This window comes from Oncorhynchus keta, chromosome 3 (assembly GCF_023373465.1).
Source record: "Oncorhynchus keta strain PuntledgeMale-10-30-2019 chromosome 3, Oket_V2, whole genome shotgun sequence".
Classification (NCBI taxonomy): Eukaryota; Metazoa; Chordata; class Actinopteri; order Salmoniformes; family Salmonidae; genus Oncorhynchus; species Oncorhynchus keta.
Window position 1 is genome coordinate 5,994,178 of NC_068423.1, and position 12,882 is coordinate 6,007,059.

At 43.3% G+C, this 12,882-nt stretch overlaps 2 protein-coding genes and 1 non-coding gene across 3 annotated transcripts in view; 2 read left to right on the top strand and 1 right to left on the bottom strand.

Moving 5' to 3' along the window:
- Positions 1–9,918, bottom strand: part of LOC118365462 (LIM and SH3 domain protein 1-like) — a 29,579-nt gene extending 19,661 nt beyond the window's left edge. Inside the window, exons 1-3 of the mRNA XM_052487188.1 lie at positions 9,636–9,918; positions 8,179–8,273; positions 7,344–7,428 (exon numbers count right to left, since the gene is read on the bottom strand). Coding sequence (XP_052343148.1) covers positions 7,344–7,428; positions 8,179–8,273; positions 9,636–9,704 — 249 coding nt within the window. The 5' untranslated portion in view covers positions 9,705–9,918. The remainder of the gene's footprint in view (positions 1–7,343; positions 7,429–8,178; positions 8,274–9,635) is intronic.
- Positions 391–5,795, top strand: LOC127913788 (uncharacterized). Its single transcript, XM_052487071.1, has 2 exons — positions 391–3,890; positions 4,033–5,795. The coding sequence occupies exons 1-2, from the start codon at positions 3,216–3,218 to the stop codon at positions 5,038–5,040; spliced, it is 1,683 nt and encodes a 560-aa protein (XP_052343031.1). The 5' UTR covers positions 391–3,215; the 3' UTR covers positions 5,041–5,795.
- Positions 9,919–10,671: 753 nt separating the features above from the next.
- Positions 10,672–10,743, top strand: trnac-gca (transfer RNA cysteine (anticodon GCA)). The gene has a single exon. It is a non-coding gene; the product is annotated as a tRNA-Cys (tRNA).
- The last annotated feature ends 2,139 nt before the right edge of the window (positions 10,744–12,882 follow it).

The window sequence follows — 12,882 nt, forward strand, 5'->3', positions numbered from 1 at the left end:
CGCACGCACGCACGCACGCACGCACGCACGCACACACACACACACACACACACACACACACACACACACACACACACACACACACACACACACACACACACACACACACACACAGATGTGAGTCATGTGCTTGCTATGCTATGAGGAATATGCTTTCTCAGTGAGGGAGAGCAGGGGTGCATCGACTTTTATGGTTATGCTTTATGAACAATAAAAAGGCCTTGCTCGTGTGAGTGAGAGTGAGAGTGAGGGGGAAAGGACCATACCGTGTTTACAGAAAGTACCCTCCTACAATAGGAAGATTCTAAGAAGTTACTAAACATTAATATTGTTTAACATTACATTAACATTTCCCTTTTGTCAAACCTTCCCCTAAAAGTTTTACCAAATTGACAGACGAGGCATTTTTTTTCACTTAATTAAATGTGAATTGCTAATCTTTGAGATATGGCTGTATCTATTGTCATTAAAGGCCCAGTGCAGTCAAAAACGAATATATATTTCCACACTATGTGGTTGGAATAATACTGTGAAATTGTGAAAAGGATGATAATGCCCCTTTAGTGTAAGAGCTGTTTGAAAAGGCCACGTGAAAGTTCTGTCTGTTTTGGCGGGATGGAGTTTTGGCCTGCCTGGTGTCTTCACCAAGGTAAATTAGTAAATTAGTTAATAGACCAATAAGACAGATAGTTCCAAACATTGGATTAGGGATCAGTAAATTAATAGGATCTGGTTCAAAACCTCTTTGCCAATAGCAGGTTGTTTTCAGTTTTCAGTTTTCAGCTCCCCACCTCCAGACAGTCCTAGCAAAATTGTTGCTTGAGAAATTGCTCTTTGGTAAGAAGCTATTTTTGTTTCTTTTTGATGATTTTAATTGATAACAACACAGTAGGGTACTTAATTGTCACCCAAAAATGGATTTGATATTGATACAAAAACAGCTGCATTGGACCTTTAACGTCTATGGTAGTGGGAAGAATTGCATGTAACTCTGCCCACTTAATATTTCCATTAACACTAAACATACTGTACAGCTGTGTGTGCATAGTGGCTGCTAACCTAAAAACACACAAAACATACTCCCGTTCTTCCTCGGCAGAAACGAGAGATAGAAGGAGAAAGAAAGGAATAGAAAAAGGAACAGATAGTGATAGAGGAAGACAAGCAGAACATGGGGTCTTTAGCGGTGGGGGGGTTGACCTTAAAGCCTTTGACTACCATTTTGTGGCTGTGGTATCAGCGTGGCTAGTAATAGGTTTAGGTTTAGGTTTATTTAATCATCTTGGTACATATGTCAGAAACATACATAACATGTGATGTCATACAACAAGTGGAAAGATAAGACCAGCCTGAAAGGATAAGACCAGCCTTATCCATGACTATTGTTTTAGGGAAGAGTTATAGGTAACACTTCTTATGAATACCTTCTTCATAATGCATTATAAACACATCCACAGAGCCTTATTAGCTATGCATAATACACTTTAAGCTATAACTACATGCATAAAGGATTATGAGTTATTATGCACATGAGATTCTGTATTGGATTGTTCATCTTGGACTGGATCATCTTTGTTCCTGGTAATGTACACTGAGTGTACAAAACATTAAGAACACCTTCCTAATATTGAGTTGCACCCCCTCCGGGCCCCCTTTTGCCCTCAGAACAGCCTCAATTCGTCAGGCACGGACTCTACAAGGTGTTGAAAGTGTTCCACAGGTTTGCTTGCCCATGTTGACTCCAATGCTTCCCACAGTTGTGTCAAATTGGCTGGATGTCCCTTTGATGGGTAACCATTCTTCATACACACGGAAACTGTTGAGCATGAGAAGCCCAGCAGCTCTTCAGTTCTCAGCAGCTCTTGACACAAACCGTTGGACCTGGCACCTACTACCATCCCCTGCACAAAGGCACTTAAATCTTTTGTCTTGCCCATTCACCCTCTGAATGGCACACATACACAATCCATGTCTCAACTGTCTCAAAGCTTCGAAATCATTCTATTGCCTGTCTCCTCCAGGTGACATCAATAAGGGATCACAGCTTTCAGCTCGATTCACTTGGTCAGTCTATGTAATTGAAAGAGCAGGTGTTCATAATGTTTTGTACACTCAGTACAGTAATTTGCTTAATCTAGTCGCATTGCATCAGAGGTATGAATAGGGAAGGAAAGCCAGTGTGTGAGTTTTGGTTCATCTTACATTAGTACCCCAGGTCATCTTAGGTTTCATTACATACAGTCGAGAAGAACTACTGAATATAAGATCAGCGTCAACTCACCATCAGTACGACCAAGAATATGTTTTTCGCGACGCGGATCCTGTGTTCTGCCTTACAAGCAGGACAACGGAATGGATCGCATGCAGCGACCCAAAAAACAACTCCGAAAAAGAGGGAAACGAGGCGGTCTTCTGGTCAGACTTCGGAGACGGGCACACCGTGCACCACTCCCTAGCATTCTTCTTGCCAATGTCCAGTCTCTAGACAACAAGGTTGATGAAATCCGAGCAAGGGTAGCATTCCAGAGGGACATCAGAGATTGTAACGTTCTGTGCTTCACGGAAACATGGCTCACTGGAGAGACGCTATCCGAAGCGGTGCAGCCAACAGGTTTCTCCACGCATCGCGCCGACAGAAACAAACACCTTTCTGGTAAGAAGAGGGGCGGGGGCGTATGCCTTATGGCTAACGAGACATGGTGTGATGAAAGAAACATACAGGAACTCAAATCCTTCTGTTCACCTGATTTAGAATTCCTCACAATCAAATGTAGACCGCATTATCTACCAAGAGAATTCTCTTCGATTATAATCACAGCCGTATATATCCCCCCCCAAGCAGACACATCGATGGCTCTGAACGAACTTTATTTAACTCTTTGCAAACTGGAAACCATTTATCCGGAGGCTGCATTCATTGTAGCTGGGGATTTTAATAAGGCTAATCTGAAAACAAGACTCCCTAAATTGTATCAGCATATCGATTGCGCAACCAGGGGTGGAAAACCTTGGATCATTGTTACTCTAACTTCCGCGACGCATATAAGGCCCTGCCCCGCCCCCCTTTCGGAAAAGCTGACCACGACTCCATTTTGCTGATCCCTGCCTACAGACAGAAACTAAAACTAGAGGCTCACACGCTGAGGTCTGTCCAACGCTGGTCCGACCAAGCTGACTCCACACTCCAAGACTGCTTCCATCACTTGGACTGGGATATGTTTCGTATTGCGTCAGATAACAACATTGACGAATACGCCGATTCGGTGTGCGAGTTCATTAGAACGTGCGTTGAAGATGTCGTTCCCATAGCAACATTCCCTAACCAGAAACCGTGGATTGATCGCAGCATTCGCGTGAAACTGAAAGCGCGAACCACTGCTTTTAATCAGGGCAAGGTGTCTGGTAACATGGCCGAATACAAACAGTGCAGCTATTCCCTCCGCAAGGCTATCAAACAAGCTAAGCGTCAGTACAGAGACAAAGTAGAATCTCAATTCAACGGCTCAGACACAAGAGGCATGTGGCAGGGTCTACAGTCAATCACGGACTACAGGAAGAAATCCAGCCCAGTCACGGACCAGGATGTCTTGCTCCCAGGCAGACTAAATAACTTTTTTGCCCACTTTGAGGACAATACAGTGCCACTGACACGGCCTGCAACGAAAACATGCGGCCTCTCCTTCACTGCAGCCGAGGTGAGTAAGACATTTAAACGTGTTAACCCTCGCAAGGCTGCAGGCCCAGACGGCATCCCCAGCCGCGCCCTCAGAGCATGCGCAGACCAGCTGGCCGGTGTGTTTACGGACATATTCAATCAATCCCTATACCAGTCTGCTGTTCCCACATGCTTCAAGAGGGCCACCATTGTTCCTGTTCCCAAGAAAGCTAAGGTAACTGAGCTAAACGACTACCGCCCCGTAGCACTCACTTCCGTCATCATGAAGTGCTTTGAGAGACTAGTCAAGGACCGTATCACCTCCACCCTACCTGACACCTACCAGACCCACTCCAATTTGCTTACCGCCCAAATAGGTCCACAGACGATGCAATCTCAACCACACTGCACACTGCCCTAACCCATCTGGACAAGAAGAATACCTATGTGAGAATGCTGTTCATCGACTACAGCTCGGCATTCAACACCATAGTACCCTCCAAGCTCGTCATCAAGCTCGAGACCCTGGGTCTCGACCCCGCCCTGTGCACCTGGGTACTGGACTTCCTGACAACATCTCCTCCCCTCTGATCCTCAACACTGGGGCCCCACAAGGGTGCGTTCTGAGCCCTCTCCTGTACTCCCTGTTCACCCACGACTGCGTGGCCGCACACGCCTCCAACTCAATCATCAAGTTTGCGGACAACACAACAGTGGTAGGCTTGATTACCAACAACGACGAGACGGCCTACAGGGAGGAGGTGAGGGCCCTCGGAGTGTGGTGTCAGGAAAATAACCTCACACTCAACGTCAACAAAACTAAGGAGATGATTGTGGACTTCAGGAAACAGCAGAGGGAACACCCCCCTATCCACATCGATGGAACAGTAGTGGAGAGGGAAGCAAGTTTTAAGTTCCTCGGCATACACATCACAGACAAACTGAATTGGTCCACTCACACAGACAGCATCGTGAAGAAGGCGCAGCAGCGCCTCTTCAACCTCAGGAGGCTGAAGAAATTCGGCTTGTCACCAAAAGCACTCACAAACTTCTACAGATGCACAATCGAGAGCATCCTGGCGGGCTGTATCACCGCCTGGTACGGCAACTGCTCCGCCCTCAACCGTAAGGCTCTCCAGAGGGTAGTGAGGTCTGCACAACGCATCACCTGGGGCAAACTACCTGCCCTCCAGGACACCTACACCACCCGATGTTACAGGAAGGCCATAAAGATCATCAAGGACATCAACCACCCGAGCCACTGCCTGTTCACCCCGCTATCATCCAGAAGGCGAGGTCAGTACAGGTGCATCAAAGCTGGGACCGAGAGACTGAAAAACAGCTTCTATCTCAAGGCCATCAGACTGTTAAACAGCCACCACTAACATTGAGTTGCCGCTGCCAACACACTGACACTGACTCAACTCCAGCCACTTTAATAATGGGAATTGATGGGAATGATGTAAATATATCACTAGCCACTTTAAACAATGCTACCTTATATAATGTTACTTACCCTACATTATTCATCTCATATGCATACGTATATACTGTACTCTATATCATCGACTGCATCCTTATGTAATACATGTATCACTAGCCACTTTAACTATGCCACTTTGTTTACATACTCATCTTATATGTATATACTGTACACGATACCATCTACTGTATCTTGCCTATGCTGCTCTGTACCATCACTCATTCATATATCCTTATGTACATATTCTTTATCCCCTTACACTGTGTATAAGACAGTTTAGGAATTGTTAGGTAGATTACTTGTTGGTTATTACTGCATTGTCGGAACTAGAAGCACAAGCATTTCGCTACACTCACATTAACATCTGCTAACCATGTGTATGTGACAAATACAATTTGATTTGATTTGATTTGATATACAGTGACGGGGTAGGCTGTCATTGTAAAATAAGAATTTGTTCTTCACTGACTTGACTAGTTAAATAAAGATTGCATTTAATTTTTTATTTTTAAATGCATGTGACTCCATGATCACATTGGCCCCACAGGGGTTCCCAACCTTTTTACAGGGGTTCCCAACCTTTTTACAGGGGTTCCCAACCTTTTTACAGGGGTTCCCAACCTTTTTACAGGGGTTCCCAACTAAATTTTACATTTGAGAAATTCCTTGAAGCACTAGGAAATGTTTGCTAATTTAAAGCAAATTTCCGGCAATTTTACGTAGTTTAGCATGACATCTATTGTTGTGTATGCTATTTCACGTTAATAATGATGGGAAAAATCAAGTCTCGCTCATTTGAGGTTATCTCCCTGCCAATATGTAATATTGTATTGTAAGCCATTTTAACCTCTTATTCAGAACACCGTGGACTATCAAAGTAGCAAAATGCTCTATGGTTTTGTGTCATTTTCAGAAAGTGAATAGCTCAATTGATGGCAACAAATATTTGTGACAACTGAAGGTTGTAGCTCAGCCTCTGAATGTCAAACCGAGGATATCCCTATGTGCAACAGGATCGTGTCTTTCTTATGCAGTTTATGTATGGTTGGTTGTTTCTAGCCTAAAAAGCATTGCAGAGATATTCATCATTATACATTGGTTGATTTAATAAGGATCATTTTTTTTACCCCTCAAATCACGTAAAGGCTCTGGAAACCCCCCAGGAAACTTTATCTCGACCCCGAGGTTGGTAACCTTTTGCAGTAGGGTGTCTGCAGTGCCTATGTTGGTAATTGCGGGATAGATAAAGTATGTGTTTGTGTGTGTTCGTGTGTGTTTCCATGGCCTCATTACTAATATGTGAGTTCAAATTGGGCCATGCAAAGTGTGTGTATGTGTCTGTGTGAGTGTGTGTGTGTGTGTTAGTTTCTAAGGAGGGTAAAGAAGGATTCATCAGTTGTAGAAGGAATCCAATTGTCATGACAGCGGGGTAGAGAGTTGGGTTCAATCTGTCTTAACTGAGTGACGGAGTAAGAGATGGAGATAGAGAGAGGAAAAGGAAGATAGAAGAGGTCATGCCACAGGATTAAAGAAAGATTACTATGGTACCTGGGTAGCAATGACGGGAGGAAAAAAGGTTAGAGAGAGGTTACAGTACGACACTAAGTGGGTGTGAGCCCTGCTAGGTAAGGTCTAATGCAGGCAGGGAGTCTATCTCTGGGCACAGGAATGTGAATCTGGGTTGTCTTTGATTCCCAGCCTAAAATAAATTGGTTTCAACTTCAATTTGGTTAAAGAGGCCCTAGATGTTGATTTGAGGGCCTTCGCACTCTTATAAATGCTTATACCTCCCGAGTGGCACAGCGGTCTAAGGCACAGTGGTCACTGTATTGCAGTGCTAGAGGCGTCACTACAGACCCTGGTTTGTTTCCAGGCTGTGTCACAACCGGCCGTGATCGGGAGTCCCGTAAGGCGGCGCACAATTGGCCCACAATTGGCCGTGGAGGTAGGCCGTCATTGTAAAAAATAATTTGTTCTTCACTGACTTGCCTAGTTAAATAAAGGTAAAATAAATAAATACATTAAATGGGTATATACACACAGATAGGCAAGTTTCACACAGATAGTGTCCTGGACCACAAACAAAACCCCTTTTTCAATGGACAATCTCCATTGAAAGTACTTTGTGCTTTTTAGTCCAGGACTAGGTTGACTCTTTGTCTAGGAAACTGGCCCTTTAGAGTTCAGTAGTATCTGTGTTCTAACCTGGCTGTTCAACATGCTCTGCTGTTTGAGTCGCAGGTTCTCTGGGGTGTCAATCACGGAGGTGAAGGAGCTCTTCGGGTAGTGCCTGCAACAAAGAGCCAAAGAGAAGAGATATTAGAGCAGGATGTGAAGAGGCGTACGCAGGGTAAGAATGTACATTTCTTTCAACTTCTAGGGCTTTTTTTTGCCACTGTCAATTGATTTTCAGTGGAATTTTTGGGCCTTTCCAGAGCACTGACCAAACTAAACTTGGGTGGTTGAAGCTAAGGTAATCTATGTTAAGAAGGCCCTCCTATAATGCCCCCATCTGGAGAAGGGTGTGTGCACACAGATAAAATACATCCTGGATTAGCAGGTAATCCCACCACACACACACTACTGTGAGTACACACATACACACACAGATGGACACGCAGCATGTCTGTGTGTGTTTGTCAGTTTGCCAACTGCACCCTGTTATACATCCGGTGCCACAATCCTTTCTTGGTTAATTTGATCTAGTCACCATAGGGGAGTGTGGGAGAAAATGTAAGACTTGTCAGACAACTGACAGATTTGTCTCTGTCTCTGTCTCTGTTCCTCCCTCCCTTCGCCCGTCTGTCTGTCTGCCTAGTCCCACTTCTCTATATCACCTTTCCAATGACATGACAATAGCCCTACTGTCTTGTCATTCCTGTAGCACATTGTAGTGTAGTTGGAGGGATCATTGTCTGCCTGCATGAATGGAAATTCAAATGAAAAGCACCTAGCACACCAGACAACGTGCTTGCAGTGCCTGCCAGACAGATACAAGCATGGACAATAATATCAATGGTATGCTGTGTGATATACTCACATACTGCAGTAGGGTTTCTTGTCGAAGCCTTGGTAATTCTTCATGTTAAGTGTCAATTTGCACACCTCGCAGCTGAAACATCCTTTATGCCAGTACTGTGAAGAATGGATGGAGAGAAAGAGATGGAGGGAGAGATATGGCCGGGTGGAGAGAGAGAAAGATGGAAGGACGGGGTAGAGAGATGGAAGGAGACAGGGAGCAGGGAGAGAGGGGGAATATGAGGGTAAATAGCTCAATTACATGATTTAGGACTAGTGTCACGACTCGAGTATGACTAAATCTATGACTGTTGGAATGTTTGTCCCATGGGAAAAACAAATCCAAGTGTAATGGCAAATTAAATGTAATCTACAATGACAGCATGGGAAAATTCCATTCTTCTAACATTAAAGCACAGCTGCACCACCGTTCCATGACTCACAAAACCACCATATCCTCCTGACCCGTGTGGACTCGGAGTGGGGTGACATGGGAAATTGAGTTTTCAGACTTGATTCAGAAGAAATCCGTAAAGCAAGTGTAAAATATATTTGGAGGGATTTTTGTGCTTTCAACGTTCCAGATTTCACATACACACACGCACACACACGCACGCACACACACACACACACACACACACACACACACACACACACACACACACACACACACACACACACACACACACACACACACACACACACACACACACACACACACACACACACACACACACACACACACAGAGAGAGAGAGAGATAGCCTAAAATCAATAGCCAAAAATCATATCTGGTAGATACACAAACCACAAACCTCAAGTGTTTGAAACTAGACATGATATGCTCTTGGAAAGGGCTATGACAAATACAATGAGCTTCACACACACACACACACACACAACAACATTATGTTCATACTGTTCACAATACCAGGGTTATTAACCCCATGTTGTGGATGTAGAGAGAGACATAGAGATTTGTTGAGCTTCCAATTCACTGGTCATGTAAAGAGGAGAATGTATATCTAGCCCATCATGCACACCTTGCAGTTGTAATTGCATGTTACAGCCTATTACAACATGAATCAGCTCCCAAACAGGGGATTAAAACGTAACATGGAGTAAATTGTATTATTATATATGGACTGGATACATTTAGCCAGAGCTTGATAGTTATAAGCAATACTACCCACATCAGACAATGGTATTATAGGCTAGCCCATCCATTGTACATTTCCCAAAAGACTAAGCATAATGTAAACAAACATTGGCAGAATGTAGGCTATCATTGACACAGCAAAACTTGTGAACTCTTAGTGCAACTAGATCATTTATCATTCATTGTTTTTTTCCCCTTCTATCAGCAGCCACCCATGCACCCAAAATGCGCTTGCACAAAGAAGATAGCCAACTCCCTCAATATAGTTTATTATATTCTGTGAATAGGCGTAGGCCAAATTGCGCCCGAATCATGCCTTACCTTGTCTAGACAATTCACTTTTTCCGTGGGGTAAACCATTTTACTGCATCTTCCACATAACGGATTCATGGCGAAAGGGAAAATCCTCTTTCAGAAATAACGGGACGCAGTGAAATTAATATTCTGGTGTAGACCTATTGAAGCGAACCTATCCAAAATAGCGTCAGTTAAATCGGCAGATATTCTAAATTCCAATAGTCCGTTTTTTTGACAGCGCACAATTCTTACTAGGCGCGCGCGTTCACGAAATTGATTAAATGAAAACTCGGTCGTGAGGCGAGAGGGAGAGGCTTATTTTCGGAGAGCGGAGAGGGAAGGCGGTACCGCTGTAATGATGCAGAACCGTCAAGCAGACTATTTGCTCCGTAATAACCTTATAAGGAGTACAGCAGATGTGTATTGTATTTGCTGTTATAAACAACATTGGCACAAGTATGGTTATGGTATTCAAGTCATTCGCAACTTGTAGTTTAGGGGGAGACCTACTGAAGTTGCAATCCTGGATGAGTGTGCCAAGTTCTAGGGCGTTGCAGTAGTTTCAACATGTACTAGTAGCTAGGCAAATAACCATCAAAGAAATAAAAACAAGCTCAGTCAGAGAACAATGATGCCATGTGTTAACCATTATTGGAGAAGAAAATGACAAAAATGACATGTAACCCCCACCCCCATTAAAAACGTACATAATAGGCTACATACATAAATACACAAATATAGAAACCAGAATTGTGTTACCCCCTATTATGTTGTGGGGAATTAGACAAACGCATAGAATGGTTTGTCTGCTAAATGACTTAAATGTAAATGTAAATGTAAGTGTTAAATTGAGAACATGCTCCTTTGGTGTCATGGACGCGATTTACATTGCCATGCATTTACATTGTAACATATCTGAGATTTTCCGTGGTGGTAGATGTGTTTAGAAATATTTTCGTTTTTGCTGCCTTTCCTCATAAAACACCATTAATATCAGAACACCATAGACAATTGTGGTGTAGACTACATAAACTGTTAAACGTGAAGATTTATCGTTAACGGGGGTATAGCTCAGTGGTAGAGCATTTGACTGCAGATCAAGAGGTCCCCGGTTCAAATCCAGGTGCCCCCTCATTTTGGCGATGCATATTTTATCAGTAAGATATTGATCGCTTGAAATAGTTTTTCACACGTCTTAATATTGGTATCCTGAAGCTGATGTATATGGTAGATATGTAGGGCAGTAATGCAGTACAAATGGAAGGATGTATGGTTTACAGCAGACCTGGGGGCAATTATTTGCAATGGAGGACCACATTAGAATATATTTTTGCCATTAGCGGGCCAGAATGATATTACAGGATTATACATCATGTGTATGACTGTGTTGACAGATATATCTACTGTAAATCACATCCAGATATGCTACTTATTTTACTTTTTTAACATGCACAGAAATTAAACACATCCATGTTCTCCTTTTGGTAGGCATTTTCATTATTAAACATGCAATGAACCACACGGAGGGAAAAGTACACTGCATTCAACACCATGGAAGGAACTCTTGTTAACGGGTATGCACAAAAACACAAGACAGAGAGAGAGCTCAACATTACATTTAAACTACTCAATCAGTGTGAGGTGTGAAATCTCTGGGCATTGACTAGCGCAGTGAAGTCAGGTATAGTTTCTGACGTTGCTATGCGCATGATTGCTGAGAGGTGAGAGTCAATGAGAGATGATCTGTGCCTTGACTTGTCATATTTCATCACTGAAAATGTCTGTTCACGTATATAGGTTGACCCAAACAGTACAAACACCTTCTGAGCATGACTCCTAATCTTTGGAAAGTTTTGTTCATCGAGTGATGCATAGAATCTTGTCAGTGACATTGTTCTGACTAGTTCTCCAATCACTGCATCAGACTGAAGATCGATACGCTCAAATTGCAGTTATCCACATTGAAGGTGAAAGGAGAGGAAACCAACAGCATGTCATTTTCCAACACGTTGAAATCCTCAAAACGACTGGTCATCTGATGAGGAACAGACTTGTAGCGTCGGAAGGTGGGTGAGATTGTTGGTTTCTACTTGGCGGGTCAGGAGGAGTCATTTTCCTTTGAAGGCTTTGACAAGGCTGTACATCTGATGTGCAAAAAGGCCCTTCCCTTGTAGTTTGGAAATCAGTTAATTCATGAGGGCCATGATGTCCACGCTGAAGGCAAAATCGGCCAACCATTCTTTATCTTGCAGTTGAGGGAAAATTTGTAAAAACTCATCTCCAACTTCAGGTCCCACACCCTTCCCAAACTCAGCCATCTCACGTTTGTGTGGTAGGGGAGATCTGCATGACCCAACTTTGTCTCTTCCAACAGTGAGACAGAGACAGTCTGTGGAGACAGTCTGTGGTTTAAAGATTTTGCTCTTATGAAATGTATCACTTTAGTGACTGTATCCACAACATGGCTCATTTTCAGAACACATTTACAGAGCATCTCCTGATGAATAATGCAATGCAGGAAAATAATTTTCCGATCTCAGCTCAGCTACTTGATCGTGTATCTTTTTCAAAAGGCCAACATTTTTCCTGTCAAGTTTGGGCACCCTTCAGTGGTCACACTGGATAACTTTTCAAAACTCAGTCCCAGCTTTGCCACACACTTATTCACCTCCTCCAATAAATATTTCCCTGTGGTTGTGCTCCTCATTGCCTGCACTGAAGCAAGTTCCTCTGTAATTTCAAAGTCTGGGGTTATGCCTCGTAAGAATATCAACAACTGCGCTGTGTCACGTGCATCACTGCTCTCATCCAGGGCCAAGGAGAAACAGGTGAAATCCTTTACCTCGTCTTTCAACTGTTGTTCCATATTCTCTGCGATGTTCGTCTTGACAGGGAAACATTTTCAAACAGCTCTTTCTTATCAGGGCAAAGTATTGCTGCTGAGTCAATTAAACATTATTTAATGAATTCGCCCTCAGCGAATGGCTTGCTACGTTTAGCAATTTTGTGGGACAGTATATAGCTAGCTCTCGCAATTCCGTTGTTTTCTGAATGCAGTTTTGTGAAAAGTCCTTCATGCTTTTGCAACTGAGAAAGCCACACCTTTCGATGTACTTGTCCTCTGCTCAGAAGACATATTCATATATTTCTCTGCATGCTTCATCTGGAAGTGTCAGGACAAGTTGTAGTCTTTCAAGACAGCGATGCTCTCTTTGCACACTAAGCACACAGCTTTCCCTGATATTTCAATAAAGAAATATTTCGATGTCCA